The sequence below is a fragment of the Pipistrellus kuhlii genome, unplaced genomic scaffold (genome assembly GCF_014108245.1).
Source record: "Pipistrellus kuhlii isolate mPipKuh1 unplaced genomic scaffold, mPipKuh1.p scaffold_m20_p_1, whole genome shotgun sequence".
NCBI lineage: Eukaryota > Metazoa > Chordata > Mammalia > Chiroptera > Vespertilionidae > Pipistrellus > Pipistrellus kuhlii.
This window is the reverse complement of record NW_023425404.1, coordinates 32,745,236-32,764,055: the sequence shown is the minus strand read 5'-3', so window position 1 is coordinate 32,764,055 and position 18,820 is coordinate 32,745,236. Positions and strand designations below refer to the sequence as shown.

The 18,820-nt window shown below is 43.2% G+C and overlaps 1 protein-coding gene and 1 long non-coding RNA gene across 3 annotated transcripts in view; one reads left to right on the top strand and one right to left on the bottom strand.

The window, feature by feature from the left end:
• Positions 1 to 214: 214 nt before the first annotated feature.
• Positions 215 to 18,329, bottom strand: LOC118719172. The gene is made up of 3 exons (XR_004988052.2): positions 18,119 to 18,329; positions 15,034 to 15,177; positions 215 to 507 (listed from the first exon to the last, which is right to left on the bottom strand). It is a non-coding gene; the product is annotated as an uncharacterized LOC118719172 (long non-coding RNA).
• A 162-nt stretch (positions 18,330 to 18,491) lies between these two features.
• DIS3L (DIS3 like exosome 3'-5' exoribonuclease) overlaps positions 18,492 to 18,820 on the top strand; it is a 33,386-nt gene continuing 33,057 nt past the window's right edge. For both annotated transcript variants that reach the window (XM_036438267.2, XM_036438222.2), the window contains exon 1: positions 18,492 to 18,731. In XM_036438267.2, coding sequence (XP_036294160.1) covers positions 18,593 to 18,731 — 139 coding nt within the window. In that variant the 5' untranslated portion in view covers positions 18,492 to 18,592. The remainder of the gene's footprint in view (positions 18,732 to 18,820) is intronic.

Below are 18,820 nucleotides of genomic sequence, written 5' to 3'. Positions count from 1 at the left end.
CACTGTTCAATTCCTAGTCAGAGCATCTGCCCAGGTTGCCAGATCCATCCCCAGTGGGGTTGTGCAGGAGGCAGCCAATCAGTGATTCTCTCTCATCATTGATGTTTCTATCTCTCTCTCCATTCCTCTCTGAAATAAGATTTTTTTAAAAATATGTATGCATTAACAATTTTAAAATTTATACAATTTTAACAATATGTAACCCATGTATTCATTCATTCATTCAATACATTTTTATTGAAAAGCTAATATGTACCAGACATTGTCCTAAGCCTGGGGAACAGTAAACAAAACAATGTCCTGTCCTTGTGGAGCTTACACCCAATGGGAAATATAGACAATAAGCACATACATTATATACATATTTTACACATACACATTTATAATGAGATGAGCATAATAGTAGATTCTGGATCCCAACTGCCTTGGTTCAATTCTACTTCTGTGAATTACTAGCAGCAGAACCTTAGGGGAGTTATATACCACCTGCTGTCTCAGTTTTCTCATCTGTAAAATGGAGATAATAACAATACCTAATTCACAAGGTTGAATGAAAAAAAAAAAAAAAAGCCCCCAACACTTTTATTGCTTATCAATTATGTAAAGTATTTAGTGTGCCAGGTACATAGTTTGTATTATATGTGTGTGCCAGTAATATAAATTCCCTACTTACTAGGTAGAGATAAATACCAAATTGAAAATAAAGATATCGAGAGGATGAGGGTACTATTTTAAACCAGGTAGTGGGGGAAGGTGTTTCAGAAGGAGGGGACATTTGAACTGAGATTTGAATGAGGTGACAGTACAAGCCATGCTAGTTATCAATGAAGAACATTTTAGGCAGAGAAAATGGCAAGTAGAAAACCTTGCAGTGGGACAGTGCTTGGTGTGACAAGGAGCAGCAAGATGCTAAGAATGGCTAAAGCAGAGGATGGAGAAGGACAGAAGATGAGACTGGTGACGTGGCCATGGATTGATAAATTGTAGGCCATAGTCAGGGTCTTGAATATTATTCTAAAAGTAATGAGAAGCCAATAGAAGGTTTTGAGAAGAGAGTGACAAAATTTGTTGAAAATCTTCTGTGTATGTAGGACCCTCAAAAAATTAAAAATCATGCCTGGCCAGTGTGACTCAGTGGTTGAGTGTTGACTTATGAACCAGGAGGTCATGATTCGATTCCCGTCAGGGCACATGTCTGGGTTTTGTGCTCAGTCCCCAGTAGGGGGTGTGCAGGAGGCAGTCAATCAATGATTCTCTCCATCATTGATATTTCTATCTCTCTCTCTCCCTTTCCACTCCTCTCTAAAATCAATAAGAATATATCTATTTTTTTAATATATTTTATTGATTTCTTACAGAGAGGAAGAGAGAAGGACAGAGAGCCAGAAACATCGATGAGAGAGAATCATCGATCAGCTGCCTCTTGCACACCCCCTATTGGGGATGTGCCCGCAACCAAGGTACATGCCCTTGACCAGAATCTGGGACCTTTCAGTCCGCAGGCCGACGCTCTATCTACTGAGCCAAACCAGTTTTGGCTATATATTTATTTTTTAAAAACATAACAAATACTGTATGATTCCACTTATACAAGGAACCTAGAGAGTCAAATTCTTAGAAACAGAAAGAAAAGTGATTATCAGGAGCTAGAGGGAGGAGGATATGAGGAGTTGTTTTGCAAGATGAAAAGAGTTCTGGAGATTGCACAACAATGTGAATGTAACACTACTTAACTGTACACTTAAAATGGTTTAAAAAATGGTTAAGATGGTAAGTTTTATGTTAGTTTTTTTTTCACCACAATTTTAAAAAAATATTCTGTGTGAAAAATAGACTGGTGGCAAGTAAGACTGGAAGCAAAGGAGACCCCTAGATGTTACAGTTATCCATCACTACATAGCAAACCAACCCCAAACTTAGTGGCTGAAAGCAACAACCATTTCATTATCTCTCATGATTCTGTGATGAACTGGGCTCAGCTGGGTGGTTCTTCTGTTCCATATGATACCAGATTGGATTGCAGTCCTATGAGGGTACAACTGGCTGAAATGTCCATGATGCTCATTTATATACCTCACACCTTTGTGGGACAGTGAAAAGGCTGGGTTGAGCTGGGGCACTGACTACTGGGCCTCTCTCACCCCATGCAGTCTCTGGGCCTCTCCCTCTTCACATGGGCTCTCCATGTGGTCTCTTCACTTAGTCTCTCCAGAAGAGTAACTGAATTTCTTAGAGATGGCTCAGGGCTCTCAGAAGTACAAAAGCCTCATGAAATACACAGAATCACATCATCCACCTTCTATTAATTAAACTCTCACAGAGCAGCTGAAACTCAACATTGTAGAACCACATGACTATAGGAGGTCCGGTTCATTGGAGAATATCTTTGGAGACTGGCCTTACAGGATTTCTGCGGAAATCCAGGTGAGAAAGACAAATGCTTAGACCAGGATAACAGCAGTAGAGGTAGTGAGAAATGCTTGATTTGAAATATATTTGTAATAAGATTTGCTGATGGCTTAAATATAGGGTAAGAGAAAAAAAGGGAGTCAAGGATGAGTCTAAATTTTTGGTCAAGGCAACTAAATGAGTGGTTTATCACCATCTTATCTTCTCATTCTCTCTGGATTTCTACTTCCTGATCTGGAAGATGTAAATAATAATACCTGCTCATCCAGCTTGTAAGGTCATCATGGAATTCAATGAAATCTTATACAGGATGGAGCAAAAGTAGGTTTACAGTTGTTCATTTGGAAAATAATATAGTAATTAATAAATAATAATACAAGAATAAACTGTTTCATGTACTCACAACTGCAAGCCTACTTTGCCCCACCCTGTATGTAAAAGCAATTATCTTGAGTTTGTTATAAAATGCAGTGGCTGGAGGAAAACAACACACCTTGAAATCAGGAAATCTGGTCCCAGTTCCAGATCCATCTTAGACTTGCTGTAAGAACTTAGGCAAGTCATTTAGCCTTGCTTGGTCTGTTTCCTTATAAAATAAGGCCATAGGATTTGCATTCCCTGTACTGAAAGCACTTTTGGAGAGTCGATCGCAGAACATGTAAAGCATTTTGGGGTGTTTGTTGGTGGTGGTGTTTATCAGGTAAAGTTTATTTAGAAAGTCACAGAGGAGGAAGAAGTGAGCAGAAAAAATGGGCTCAGGAAACAAGTTATAGAGGCAAAAGAAGAGCCTTGGAGCTTAGGAGAGAGAAAGGTAGAGATAAGGCTCCTGGGGGGGGGGGGGGGGGGAGAAGGGAGGAAGGGGAAGGTGCAGGCGAGCTCCCAGGAGGGAGAGCATGCTAAAGCATTTTTGAAAAGGCATACTATAGCAAATGGAAGGTATTTTTATTATTACATCACTAATTACAGATCCAATATCAAGGGTTGAAGGGGGAAAAAACGATAGGGTGGAGTCTATAAAAATCCCCCCTTTCTCATGTGACCCAGGGGTTCCAGACTTGGCTTAAGGAACAACCAGGGGAGAATGCCATTCAGAGCTGCTGTAAAACACAACCCATAATTGCAAGTCAATCATACACATGGCAATCGAGTTGTGAATTATTCACAAATAATGGAATACAGATAACAAGCTCATATTTGTAGCCCTTTGACTCTGAGGCAAACTCTTTTGTTGCTTGGTGTGCTTTTTAATGCACTGGAAAACGAGAGGGTGAAAGCAGCAGGTCACATCATGGAAGCAGGGAAACAGCAGTACCTGAAGGAAGAAAGGCCCGAATAATCATCTCTCTTCAAAGGCGAGTTTGTGACATCTGGGGCCAAGCCAGGTTCTGGAACTCAGAGCAAGGACAGCAGGACAAGAACTCCAATGTCCCCACAGGCCACAGAGAGCCTCTGGTTTTGAGGTCTCGTCTGAAAGACACCCACACACTGGCATTCAATTTGTTCTCTGCAGAGAATAAAAGACTGAGTCAATGCTGCGAGGAAATAAACTTGGGTTCTGAGTGAGTCGGAGCGGATGTTTTAAACGCTCACCCGGCCCCTTCAGGCAGGGGAGCACATACACACTGAAGGACATGGAAAGCAGTCATCGCCTCTTGAAAAGAGTGTTTCTGTTTTCATTATCGTTTAAGGCTGTAGTCAGTGTGGAGCGATAATAAGAAGCAGGCATGGGGGGGGAAAAGCACCCAAATCACAGACATACACAATAAAAAATGCTATTATAGACTTTTGTGAATATAAATAGTTTTTAAAATGAGGCTGCTAAGACTGGCATCTTAGATGCTCCCTGAAAAAGAGTCATGTTTATATATTCCAGGTTGCACCCGTCACCAGTCTCAGCTTCCAACCTCAAAATGGACTGGGTAATTTTGGGGTGAATGAATATCAATGCAGGCTGGTTGTGTTCGGCAAAGCAGGGAGATGCAGATCAAAGTGAAAGGAACACAAAGGGCATAGAAAAAGCACTTGATGCCCGACAGGGGAAAATTGAAAACAAAGGGATAGGAAAAATAAAAAGGAATAAGGACGGGTTTACCCAGAATTCTGTTAAACAATGCATCCTCTGCTGCACCTAAGGACAGGCTTCACTTGGGGATTTTTGTCTTCGCATTTAGCAACAATCCCAAAGAGTCAGGGTGCCAACTTCTTTGCCTCCCCCATTCTGACAAAGGCATTGCATTAATGAATGAGTATTCAATAGAAGCATAATAATACTGCTGCTGGAGTTACTCCATACATACATGAGCTCATAAACTTCAAGGGGAACTAGTTGAAAGGGGACGTGGGGGGAGGGGGGAGGCCGCGGGGGGGAAGGGAGCACATTGTAACTCTATTGTGAAGGTCAAGCTCAATTTGAGCAATGTAAAATAAACATAAGGAAGGACTTCAATGGTGGAGCATGGTAAACCCTGAAAGCATAGTCAGAAGAGCTTGCTGAGCTCTGGCTGGTGTGGCTCAGTTATTAGAGCATTGGCTTGCACACCAAAGGGTAGTGGGTTTGATTCCCGGTCAAAGGCAGGTTTTTCCCCTGACCCTGGTTGGCCAAGGGCCTCATGTGAAAGGCAACGAATCAAAGTGTCTCTCTCACATCAATGTTAGCAATGTTTCCCTCTCTCTTCCCCTCTTTCTCTCCTTTCCACTCTAAAAAAAAAAAATCAATGAAAAAAAATATCCTCAGGTGAGGATTTAAAAAAAATAAAAAGCTTGTTGAATTTCAGAGGTGTGGGCTTCCTGAAGATGGAGATATAGGCTAGAGTAAGTACTATGTATCTTTCAAGTAGTTCAGCTATAAAACACTCAACCAGGCAAAGATGTGGGATGGGTGGTCTACTAGATCGGAGACTACTGACCCAGCTGGAGGAGGTATGGAGGGCTTGCAGGTCTAACAAGTCAGCATCCACCATTGGTCCTAATCACTTGCTGGTGTTAGGCCCATGGAGTGTGAATGAAGAGATGACCATGTGCACAGATCAGTTGAAAATGTAGATCCCTGTATCCAGATCTACATCAAGAGCTCAAAGCAGGACTCGAATCAATCTGCTCTTCCTGCCATCTCCCATTGGACCTCCTGCCACACATGGCTCTTTTAGCCCAAGGTTTCACTGATGTCCTCATTTCCAGCCCAAACCTAGAATCACTCCTCCACCCTGATGTTTCTGCCCCTCCTCCCTGTTCATTACAATCTGTCTGCCCCCAAGTCCTTTTGTCCCCGATCTATCCCTTCTTTTCAAGTTCTGCCTTTCCAAGGTTAAGCGATTTCTCCTCTACAGGAACTTCCTTCCCAGTGTCCCTTCTGCTCTCATTTCCTTCTTCTTCCAAATCATCCTGACATCGCCTCCAGATTGATCTTCCAATACACAACTTGGGTCATAGCATCCCTCTGATTGCCAGGACTTCCCAGGACTCCCCACTGTCTATGCAACAAAGCCCAGGATTGGTGATCCTGTCATTCAAGTGGAGGCCTTAAGCTTTCTGACACAACTCTCTGTCATGGGCAAGGCCACCTTCCATTTCCCACTGCCACGTGCCTTCTTGGTGTTTCACCTGCTGTTCTGCTTAGACTTAATGCTTGGCCATCCCCTGGCCTGAAAGGATATTTCTCTCCCCTGAAGGTATAAATTGTACATTTATAGTCTCTAAGTGTATTTGGCAATACACTTCCAAATAAACATCCACTTGGCAAATCATGGCTCATTACCTGTGGCATCTCATGTTTTACATAATACTGTGCTGTTATGTAATGTTTGCCTCTTTGTGTCTTCCTAATCAGACTGAAAGCGCCATCCATGTCTTCATTTTGTGTGTGTGTGTGTGTGTGTGTGTGTGTGCGCGCGCGCGCGCGCGCGCGCGCGCGCGCGCGCCTTACTGCTCCGAGCAGAATAGATACTCATTAAATACGTATTAATTTAGGAGGGGGAAACCTTAAGGACATTCTACACAGAGTCAGCAATCTGTTCTGGAAATCACAGAAAAGGACTGCCTTCCCAAAAGGCTTCAGCCCTTGCTGAGGCGACACTCTCTACAGCCCACTTCCTCTCACCTCCACAGCTCAACTCGAATTAAAAATTCAAGAATTTCACTGGAAACATCGGACAAGAGTCGATGCAGATCCCTACGACAAAATTCTGTAGCGGTCCTGATTCCAACCCAATAATGATGAGGCCAATTAATCCCTCAGGTGGGCTTAGGAGGACGGGTTTCTGGCCCAAGTGGAGTGAAAACACATCCATGCTCCTGTGGGTGCACACACACCCGTCTGCACAAACTCAGACAGACGACGTAATCATCCTCAGACGAATTTTGAAACTTCGTTCCCAAATAGCCTGTGGAATTGGATTTCTGATATGAGTGCATATATGGATATGCATTTTCCATTACTTGTTTAGGCAGACTATAAAACATCACCATAGAGGAGCCACCAATTTATGAAGTGGTTGCATGCTTCAGGTTCATTTGTTGGCTGTTTGGAACGTAGAATGCTTGTTTTTTTTCCTGGAAGCAAGAGTGTGCACAAGCCCACTTAACCCCTAATGTACTGTGCTATGATATCACAAAGTGATTTTTTTTATTCTATTCATCATGGGTTTGCAAACTCCAATGCCTACAGTGGCCAGGTAGGCAATGCAAATGAGGAGAGTCGGGTCAGGAAAACACAAAATCACAGGGGCTGTGCCGCGCATGTGCTGTTCGTCTAAAAGGAGCACTGCTCCCCAGCGCCAGTGGGCGGCTGCCATGGGAGAATGCAGACCCAATGCAGCAGATGAGAAGAAGCCAAAAACCAAAATTTTATGGGAAAATAGTTGGCAACTAATTTGAAAGAAAAAATAAAATTGTATACACACAGTGTAAATGAAACCAGACTCATCCGTGGGCTAAAGTTGGCCCATGCTTGCAACCTCTGCTCAATCATGTTGCTTCTTGGGAAGAAAGCAATTTAATTTCTATAAGTCAATACGAAGGAAGTAGTTCCTCTCTTCTGGCAGTGTGGGTGGCTCTTCCTGGGCTCGAGGCCCAGGTGGGGGCCCCACCTTGCATGTGAGAGAAGGCTAATGTATCTGGTGTTCTGTCTAAGCCCCCACCTGGCCCTATCACTGAGTTGAGGCTATGACCTTTCCACTCTGTTCTAAGTGTCAAGATCACTTGTTAATAAGTTAGGATCTGCCTGTGTTTTGCTTTTGTTGTATGGTGGTTATTATTGCTCTATATTTTGTATGTCTGTTTTTTCTAATTATTAATGTCACATTAGGTTCCTTATAGAAAATTTGGAAATATTTCCCTCCCAGAAGCAATCACTATTAATAGTGATTCATTTTTTCAACCTTTTCCATTTTAATTTTTTCAGGTTACACTAGTGTAGTAGGTTGAATGATGCCCTCCAACCCCGGACCCTACCACCCAAAAAATGTATGTCCTTGTCCTAGTCTTTCAAACCTGTGAATGAGACCTTATTTGGAAAAAGAACCTTAAGGATCTGGAGATGTGAAGGTCATCCTTCAGCATGCAGGTGGGGCCTAAATCCAATGACAAATGTCTTCACAGGAGATACACAGAGGGGACACACAGAAAAGTAGGAAGCAATGGGACCGTGGAGGCAGAGATTAAAGTGATGTGGCTACAAGTCAAGGGACAACACAGCCACCAGCAGCTGCAAGAGGCAAGGAAAGGATTCTCCCCTAGAGCCTCCAGAGGGAGGGACAAGGCAGACTTCCGACTTCTGGCCTCCCGAACCTTGAAAGAGTAAATTTCTGTTTTAGCAGTTGTATGGTAATTTGTCACAGCAGCCCTAGGAAACTAATACAATACATAAATAAATGGCCATAATTAATTCAAACAATACAGGATTGTGTAAAGTAAAAAGGATTATAATCTCCTATGTGCTATACAAATCCCTCTGTGTTCCCCATGAATAGCAACTGTTTAGTAATAAACTGTCTAGGCTTTTTCTTATGCATTCCACACACACACACACACACACACACACACACACACACACACAAACATATTTATGTGCTTTGTATCTTTTAAAATAAATGAGATCTAGATATTCTACTACTTGCTTTTTAAAAAGTTCAATATTTCTAGGGATTATTTGCATGAATGTACATAAATATCTGCCTTATCCTTCTCACTGACTGTGGTATATTCTATGAACACTGCCTAAGCCGTTGCTTTTACTAATTCTAAATTTACTGATGTAGCAATATTACAAGGATAAGTCAAAAGTTTATCTTCTTCAGCAACTAAAGTTATTTCCCCCATTTCAATCTACATACACATTGAAATGTGTGTGTGTGTGTGTGTGTGTGAGAGAGAGAGAGAGAGAGAGAAAGAGAGAGAGAGAGAGAGAGAGAGAGAGAGAGAGAGAGAGAGAGAGATTAGTTCTGTTTACCACATATTTCTGGCTCTCTGCACTAGGAATTGGATGTGATCAAGTGACTTGCTTTGGCTACTGATATGTGAGCAGAAGTCATTGGTGTCATGGAAGCTTTAATAGCAAGTATATGATTTGTCTCATTCCTTCCCCCTGCCGAGCAATTACAGAAGCACTGGCAGAGATCAGGCTAGGTCTCTTGGAAAGGATGACACAGAGCAGAGGGACATAGAATGTGCACAAGAAGTAAGCCTTTATTCTTTTAAACCACCGAGATTTGAGGAGTACTTGTTACTGCAGCATAACCCAGCCAATCATGACTGATTTTACATATATATATGATGTACCCACCTCATACACATGTAAATATGTATACCTCTTATTCTTCTAAAACTGAAGAAAGCCTAAAACAACTGGCTTGTAAAAAAAAATTAAAAAGTATGGTTTATTATAACCTGCTCAGTATTAATCAACAATATGATTAGCAATACACTTTTACTTCCTGTTTAATCATTTATCCTTTCTACATTTTCACTAAAATGATGAACTTAATGCTAAAGGAAACGAAACAACATGTTTTCAATGTCACAAATATCACACTAGTCATAAATAGATAAATATGTTTGGAGGGTAAGTGGGTCCATGGCCTTGCTTTTAAGTCTATAAATACCTTTATATTCTGTATCAATCAATGAGGCAATGGGTTTAATGACATTCCCTCTTTCTGTACTTTTGAAATAATGGTGCTCTGTGGGCTCAAAGAACAGCTCTTCCTCTTTCTTACTTCTGGATCGGGAGACTGGCAGGTGCTGTTTGCTTTAAGGAGGGACATAATGCTTTTCTCTGATCAACAGTGATGCCTTGAGCTCATTTCTTTCACTTTTTCTTTTTTTCTTTTTAGAGAGAGAGAGAGGGAAAGACAGAGAGAAACATGGATGTGAGAGAGACACATCGATTGGTTGCCTCCTACATGCGCCCAGACCAGGGCCTGGGCCAGGGAGGAGCCTGCAACCAAGGTACGTGCCCTTGGCCAGAATCAAACCCCGGACCCTTCGGTCCAACGGCTGATGCTCTATCCACTGAGCAATACTGGCCAGGGCATACCTCACGCTTATTAAAGAACAATGTTTATAGAACTGGAAGGGGATCAAAATGCCTTCAGTTCTCCAAATCAAATAATATAAGACCTTAAAGGCGAAAGTGGCAAACATAACAAGAGTCTCATTGTTTCAATGAAAGATATAAAAAAAAATCCAGGCCTTTTCTCTCCTTGGCAAAAGAATATTTTAAAATGTTCTTAAAATGTCAGGTATTAGGGGAAAATGTAAAGAAAGCCCTCCTGCTTTTCCCCAATCAAACACAGCAATCAGAGAAGGTTCCTTAATCACAGCTCTGACCCCATCACAATTCTATATGGTAGCTGGGCAGCAAATACCAGCAGCTAACCAATCTTCCAGGTTTGATAACGGCAGCTATCCACCCAATGAAGGATGTCTATGACGATGACATCTTTTTTAAATTTTTAGATTTAAAACTCACATCTTCAAAAAATCCCAGGGCTTTCTATCACCGGTGGCAGTGGGGTTTTGAGAAAGGATTCTAATCTGGGGGATACAGCATCACTCCTCTTAGTTAGGAACTGAGGGGTAAGACAAAAGATGGTCTTTGCCCACAAGACCCCCAAACACATTGCCTCGCCAAGCTGATCCTGTGTTAGCAGACGCGGCTGGACTCTATGCAGTGATTTCTAAGTGAATTCTGGGCCCCGTGTACATCATTGCTGCTTAAGGTTAATAGAACATGGGTTTGTATTGGTGCAGTTTTCTCCCCCTTAGCTTGAGCATAAATCTATCACTCATTTATAATACTTTTGCTATAGCCTCTGGATTATTGGCTCAGTTCTCTCATTTCTTTTTAAGAACATCACTTCTGCTGTTCTCAGATACTTACTAAATACCATAGTTTTAAATATAATTGATTGAGATAAAATGTTTATTATAAATCATTATGGTAGTGCTATGGTCTGAATGTTTGTGTTCCCCCAAATTCATGCTGAAATCCTAACCTCCCATGATGATTGTATGAGTAGGGTCTTTGGGATATGCTTGGGTCATGAGGGTGGAGCCCTCATGAATAGGATTGGTGCCTTGTTAAAAAAAAATCCAGCCAAAACCGGTTTGGCTCAGTGGATAGAGCATCAGCCCACGGACTGAAAGGTCCCGGGTTCAATTCCGGTCAAGGCATATACATTGGTTGCAGGCACATCCCCAGTGGGGGGTGTGCAGGAGGCAGCTGGTCAATGTTTCTCTCTCGTCCATGTTTCTAGCTCTCTATCACTCTCCCTTCCTCTCTGTAAAAATATCAATAAAATATATATATATTTTTTAAATCCAAAAAGATCCAGAGCCCCTCTGCCATATGAGGATAAACAAGAAGTCTGCAACCTAGAAAAGGGCCCTCGTGCAACCACGCTGCCACCCCAATCTCAGACTTCCAATCTCCTGAAAAATAAATTTCTGTTGTTTAGGACAGCCTTAATGGACTAAGAGAAGTAGGCAGAATTCTGGATAGGGAGATTCCTGTGCCCTGATATCCACATACCTTCTCCAGGTTATTCAAGCACTAATCTAGATGCTGCTGTGAAAGGATTTTGCAGATGCAATTAAATTGCCAAATCAGTTGACCTTCAAGTAGAAGATTATCCTCCATGGCCCTGACCTACTCAGGTGAGCCCTTAAAGGGACTGGGTCTTTCTGGTGAAGTATGAGAAGGCACATGGAGGGAGCCGCCTGCCATGGAACCTCGGGTGCCCTCCTGCCCTCCGGGGCCTAGAGCTGCCCCAGCCTTAACAGCCAGCAAGACAGCAGGGGCCTCAGTCCTTCAACTGCAAGGAACTGAACTCTGCCAACAACCCTGTGAGCTTGAAAGAAGACCCGAAGTTCCACAAAGGAACCAGCCCAGCCAACACCTCGATTTTAGTCTTGAGTAGAAAACCTAATTTGGCTTATGAGAACTGAGATAATAAATGAGTGTGTTGTAAGCTGACTACGTCTGTAGTCACTTGTTATGCAGCAATAGAAATCTATTACAAGCAGATATGGCGTGCTTACTGTGGCCTAACATATAAAGAAAGTTAAGTGTAAATGTAACTTTAACTTTTAGCCCTCAGCCCTCATTCTTCTTCCTTTGGAACCAAATACAAAAGTGTCATTTAAAGTTTAATACTATGTTTATCCAAAACCTGGAAGGTTTTCTAGAAGTTAGGGTCATTGTTAAGCACTCCTTATTCTTCCTGCCATTTCCTACAACTTTTCTATTGTAATTATAAGGTTTTATAATTCATAGAATTATCTTTGTGAGACATAAAATGGAATTCGCTTTCCCAAATTTAAACATATGCAGTAAAAATATAGTAAAATACAGAAAAACTCCTTGTAATACATTCACCCAATAAAATAACAAATATATCATGGCTAATGTTCCACTGGTAATAATAATCCTACAAGATTAATGAAAATTTAATTCCATCAAATAAGATCAATATGAAAAAAATTAAATGACAAATAGTAATGCTTCTATTTTTGAATTATAAGTGGCTATCCACATAACTGGATTTTCTGCTAGTCTTACTCAAGATTTCAAGTATTTTCTTTTTATTTTCTGTATTAATCAATGAAGCCCGGTTTCTAATTAATTTTGGAGCATCTGAACCTTTAAGCTCCTGGATAAATGTATTGTTTAATACTAAAGGACTCTTTTTCTTTTTTGCTTTTTCTTTCTTTTTTATTACTAAGATTTGTTTGTTTGCCTCAACTAATTGGATGTGTTTTAATAGTAGTATGCAAAAGGCCCAAGTTTCAACTACTCAGATACCACCACAAAAAAGAAATTCAGCTGAAGAACCCTCACCCTCCACAAAAAAAAAAAAAAAATTATATATATCAATAAACAGCGCCCCTTAGTGGTAGAAGGACAAAATTATTGATAGGTTAACAGTACAGTAACAAACTTGCTGAGATATAAAATTGGTAAGTACAAAATAATTTTCTCTTTAAAAAAATTAGAAAGAGTTAAGCAGAACATTTTAGAGTAATCATTGCAAAGTGGATTATGGGAATTCATAGCATCTTTAGAAAGTCAAAAGGGAGCCACTGTATCTGCTGAGAAAAGTGAAAATCTAGGATTAACACATATGAAATTAAATTATCTCTAAAACAAGGAGCAGAGTAATCTCAGCAGCCATTTGTCCTCCCAGGACTCTCCCACTGAGCTAGTACACAACTGAAAGTAAGTTGATTCTTTAGAAAAAATGGGATAATTTTAGACACGTACATGACTCTTTAGAATCATTGACTCGTTAATATGGCTAGCAATATCTGTCTTGCTAGCTGTATTTTATAGTCAAGATCACTAAGGCTCATGGAAGTTAGGAAAGTAGTAGGATCACCCTAGTAGGTCTGGCTCAGTGACTGGAGCATCGGCCCTCAAACTGAAGGGTCCTGGGTTTGACTCCAGTCAAGGACATGTACCTTGGTTGCAGGCTTCATCCCCAGCCCCGGTCCAGGCACATTAGGGAGGCAACCAATCAACATGTGTCTCTTTCAGATCTGCCTTTCTCACATCGATGTCTCTCTCTGTCTCTCCCCCTCCTTTTCACTGTCTAAAAAATCAAGGGAAAAAAAATATCCTCAGGTGAGAAATAACCAAAAAAATGAAAAGAAATGGGGTCAATATTTGAATGGCACTGTTTCCAGTTCTCTCACCCTAAAATAAGTGGGATCACCCATGGTCCACTAAATATCGATGGAATGTACCCCCTCCTGTAACTCACTGTTGGCTAGCTAAAAAGTGCAATGACTTCGTCATTACCGCCCGCGCTCTGTAGCCAACCTTTCTGGAGTCTAAGTCTAGCTTTGCCACACACTGCATGTGTGGCTTGAGTCTCAATCCTTCTGCATGTCTGTAAAATGTAGTTGGTAACAATATCACAATCAAGGCATTGTTTTGAGGATCAAATGGGAAAAAAAAACAACATAAGAAAAGTGCTTCAAACACTGCCTGGCACCTGAGAAATGTTAGTGTAATTAGCTGATGCTGCATAAATTGACAAGCTGTTCAGAACGTTGCAAATGTGAGGGTTATATTTAAAGCCTTTTAGGATGAATACCAACGATCAACAATGGTAAATTACTTGGGAGAAGTAGACTTTGGATGCAAGCAGAACATCGATGTTTTTACTTGGCATACACCTCAGTATTGTTGGAATGTGTTGCAACAAGCATGTTGTACCATTGTACTCTTAAATAGGTAAGTTAAGACAGAATATTTCAAAGCCTGCTTCAGGAATCCATGCTAACCCTTAGAGCTCATCTTCCAGAATTCCTTTTATAGATTTAACCTCCCTGTCCTCTTAGCCCTTTGTGCAAATGTCCTGCCCTCTGAAGACTAACCTTTTGATGAGACCTTTTGATTATAATCCAGTGGTTGCTGATGTCTGCACTCCCAGAGTGCGTCTGCACAAGGCATGCAAATGTTACAGACTCCTGCAGTGCAAGCATGCCGGTGCTCAGCCTGAAAAGAGACTGCAGTCATGCACCAGGGAAGCCGAGCCACCACTGAGATTTCCATCAGTGCTGAAAGCTGTCACAGCATTCTGCTATCTGGGCACCAGGCTGTCTATCTGTACTTAGATTGACAGGGTAAGAAAAAAGTAAAAAGAGAAGCAAGCCACCAAGCATCCTTCCCCTTATGTCACTGCCATGGCACCATATCCCAGACCGAACCAGAGCTGCTCTCTCACCTCCTAGGATTGCACAACTTAGAACTGCTGACGCATCCTTGAGAACCTTCATCGAGACCATTTACTATCTACTAAGGGTGTGTGTGTTTTAAAAACAAATAGTCAATTCTCAAGCCTTCACTCTCCTTTGTAAAGTAGGTGTGTATTAGCTAGGGCAGTGGTCAGCAAACTCATTAGTCAACAGAGCCAAATATCAACAGTACAACCACTGAAATTTCTTTTGAGAGCCAAATTTTTTAAACTTAAACTTCTTCTAATGCCACTTCTTCAAAATAGACTTGCCCAGGCCACGGTATTTTGTGGAAGAACCACACTCAAGGGGCCAAAGAGCTGCAATTTGCAGACCACAGAGCTAGGGTAATGGTAGCTGCTATAACAAAAGTTTATTTCTTCTTACATTAATCTTCTGTGGATGCTCTTGGGTGGGAGATGCAGGGCTCTGCTCTGCACAGACCTTCTGAGACCCATGTTGATGGGGGCGGGAGGGGGTTTGCTGACTTCAATGCTGGCTTCCAAGACCGCGTGGGCTTTCGGCATCTAGCTGGTAGCACAGGAAAGAAGAGCATTCATGAGAGGTATTGATGGGCCAGTCCTGGAAACGATGCCATAACATTGTGTGGCCACACCTACCTATGTGCAAAGGAAGATGGGAAATGTGGTTCATCTGTATTCGCAGAAAAGAAGAGGGCATGGATTTGCTGAACAGAGAACCAGTCTCTGTCCCACACACACAAAATACGTATTTACCTTGAAGGACTGTGATAGGATTAAAGATGATATGGTGACTTATGTTTGGTTCCCTCGCTATTAGGGAGAGGGGTGAGGATGTAAAAAGAGGTGACAGTAGAATACTTAAGCAGAGACTGGATAGTGGGGCAGAGCTAGAGTAGTCACAGGACCAGGGGTGAAGGTGATGGCAGAACAGACTGACAAAAGGGTGTGCGTTGGGGACACTCAGCCACTTCTGCTGCTCACCAAAGGGTTTCTGTGCTCTGCTTTTGGGTGTGTGGTCATGTGACTAGTTCCAGCCAACAGGCAGAAGGAACTCCCTGTCTGAGCTTTTAACTGCTGGGGTAAGGGGGTCCAAAGGGCTCTTTTCCCTCTGCCAGAGAATAGCAAACAGTATTGCAGAAAGGACTGGCCTCCATCAGTCTAGCTTCTGGTGAAGGACAACAGTGGAGCTTCTAGTCACCCAGGCAGCATCTTGGTGTTTTTAAATCACTGGGATTTTGAAGTTGTGTATTACTGCAGCATAACCTAATTTATTCTGACATAGAAACCTTTTTTTTTGTTTTTTTTCAGGCAAGAGGAATCAGATGCTTGTCCATTTTAGGTCATCACTTCCGAGAACTAAGGGGCCATGCTTTTAAGAATAAAAGTTAGCCCTGGCTGGTGTGGCCCATTGGTTGGAGCATTGTCCAATACACCAAAAGGTGGCAGGTTTGTTTCCTGGTCAGGGCACATATACAGGTTGCAGGTTGGATTTCACACACATACACACATGTATGTGTGTGAAATCCAACACACTGATTAGGGGGTGAGCAGGGAGGCAGCCAATTGATGTTCCTCTCAACCTTCTTCTCTCTAAAAAATAAATTTAAAAAAAATTTTTTTTAAAGAACATGATTTATTCATTATTGCCTCAATGCAAGCAAAAAAAAAGTGCTTGATGGGCTTTGGATTATTTTAAATACTGATAAAATCAGCTTTCAATACAGCTGCCAGATACACTCTTTTCCTCAAAAGGTCATTAGTTACAATTTAGAGAAAGCTTAAAGCTACAAAATGCCAAGGAGAGATGTTAAGGACATAAAATCAGAAGTAAGAGAAAAATGAAAATGGGAGCGCTTTGGAGGGAATTGGGCAGCAATAGGAGGCATTTTTATGGAAAGGACAAATTTGCCTATCCCCTGGGATCTCTGGAACTGGCCTCCTGAGTTAGGGAGGGCCCCCTGCACCTCGGGTTGCTTTATGGGGCCTCCTACTGTTCTGGCCTATGAACCAGCCCTATGTTTTCCTAACTTGTGTGCGGGGCCTGATGCGGCGAGGGCCAAACATGGCGGGGATCTCTCTTTTCCACGGCCAGCGCGAAAAGAGATATGAATGAACAGGTTCTAAGTGGAGGCGGCCAGGGATTGAGAAATAATAGAAATAAAGAGAGAAGACACAGAGATAGATTTAAAGCCGGGAGCTGGGTGGGCTGCCATCCTGTCTGCTGGAGAGGTAGGAAGATGATGATGTGACCCCTCCCAGCACATTTATTTTATACCCCCAATACCAGGAAGTAACACCAAAACTTAGGATCAAAGGAGCTTATTTGCATTCTTAAGTAGGCCCTAGCATTCCTGTAGCTTGTCTGGATTTACATATCTAGTCCCGCCCCTGCCAGACACCTGGGCTGATTGCACTTTCCCCCAACTTGCGGAAATGTGTATTGGAGCCTCTGCTCTGCCAGTTGTCTCAGACTCAGCTGATAATTTAAAAGAAAATGCCCATGTGCCTTCCCAGGCAGCCCTCCACAATTGTGAAATTCCATCTCACATCTCCCTCACATTATCCCATATTGCTGATAACTTGACATAAAAACACAATGGGTGAGGGACTATAACTTTTTTTTTACTATGTCCTCCTAGAACAGTGGTCAGCTCTTTGGCCCCTTGAGTGTGGCTCTTCCACAAAATACCATGTGCGATTGAAAGTGGCCCTGCACAGACGTTGGTTTTCAGCTCTCAAAAGAAATTTCAATCATTGTACTGTTGATATTTGGCTCTGCTGACTAATGAGTTTGCCGACCACTGGCCCAGGATAAAAGTAAGCAGTCCAGCAGGACACCCTACTTCTGCTTACTTCAGCATAACAAGAAACTCCCATGTTCCCAGCCAGCTGGACGAACTGCCTGGACTAGAGCTCAATAAGCAGACTATAAACAAGAGCTATATTTTATTCATCTGTGAATAGCACAGTAATTAGTTAAGAGTCTGCTTTGGCTTGAATATTGATTCCTCCACTTAATAACTGGGTAACTTTGGCCACTTCACCTCCCTAATCCTGTTTCATCGCCTGTGAAATGGGGACGATCATGCCCGACTCCCCTGACTTGTGGAAATTAAATGTGACAATTGTCTGTAATGCTTCTGGTGCAGCTCAAAAGTCTTTGTTCAAGAGCTTGAAAGAACAGTGGCTTCTCTCCAACCAAGGCTGTGTGATCTCAGAAGAAACTGGGAGTCTCACCAAGTGTCAAGGAAACTCCCTTCGCCAGAGGCTGCAAATGCTACATACAACGTTGGGGTTAAAGAGACACGTCTACACCTCAAGGGACGGGCTCTGCATTGTTTCAATTTTTATATGGATTAAAAATACATGAAATTAAAAATAAATACAATTTTTTTAAGGGGGAAGAGGGGTGGAAAAACAGGCTGGCAGGGTTCCTGACTTATTTGCTGATTCTTTTAGCTCTTTCAGGGACATCAAGCACAAATTACCCATAGCAGTACGGCTGCTCACTCCCCTCTGGACCTGGGGGAAGACACAAAGTAAAATAACCCTCTGTAGTTGTAGCACATGTTTCTTCACAAGACCTTAGGGTGGCTTCCGTGTGTCATCTTCCAGCGTCCATACATTAACTTCCCATAGTCTTTCGCTCGTTCCCTCCGCCACCATCCGGCTCCCAGGCAGGGAGGGAGGGAGAAACTGAGGCCGGGGTGGGGATTTGAGTGGGGGGAGGCGTAGCCACCCGGAGTGCCCCACCCGCCCCGGGGGCCAGGGCGGGAGGGCGGCGGCGGAGAGCAGGGCCCCAGGAGCCCCGCGCGGGCCAGGCCCAGGCCCAGGGGGCGGGCCCGAAGCCGCGGCCTCGCCTCCGCCCGCGCCGCCGCTCGGCTGGGGCGGCCCCGCGGCCGGAGCCAGGCCGGAGCTGAGCCCGGAGCGGAGCCGGAGCCGGGCCGGAGGGAGCGGCCGCCATGCTGCAGAAGCGGGAGAAGGTGCTGCTGCTGCGAACCTTCCAGGGCCGGACGCTGCGCATCGTGCGGGAGCACTACCTGCGGCCCAGCGTGCCCTGCAACAGCCCGCTGTGCCCGCGGCCCGCCGCCTGCCGCAACGGTCCGCCCGGGGCGCGGGGGGGAGCGGGGCGGGGGAGCGGGGCCGGGGGAGGGGGCTGGCCTGGCGGGGGCGAGGGGAGCGGGCCCGGG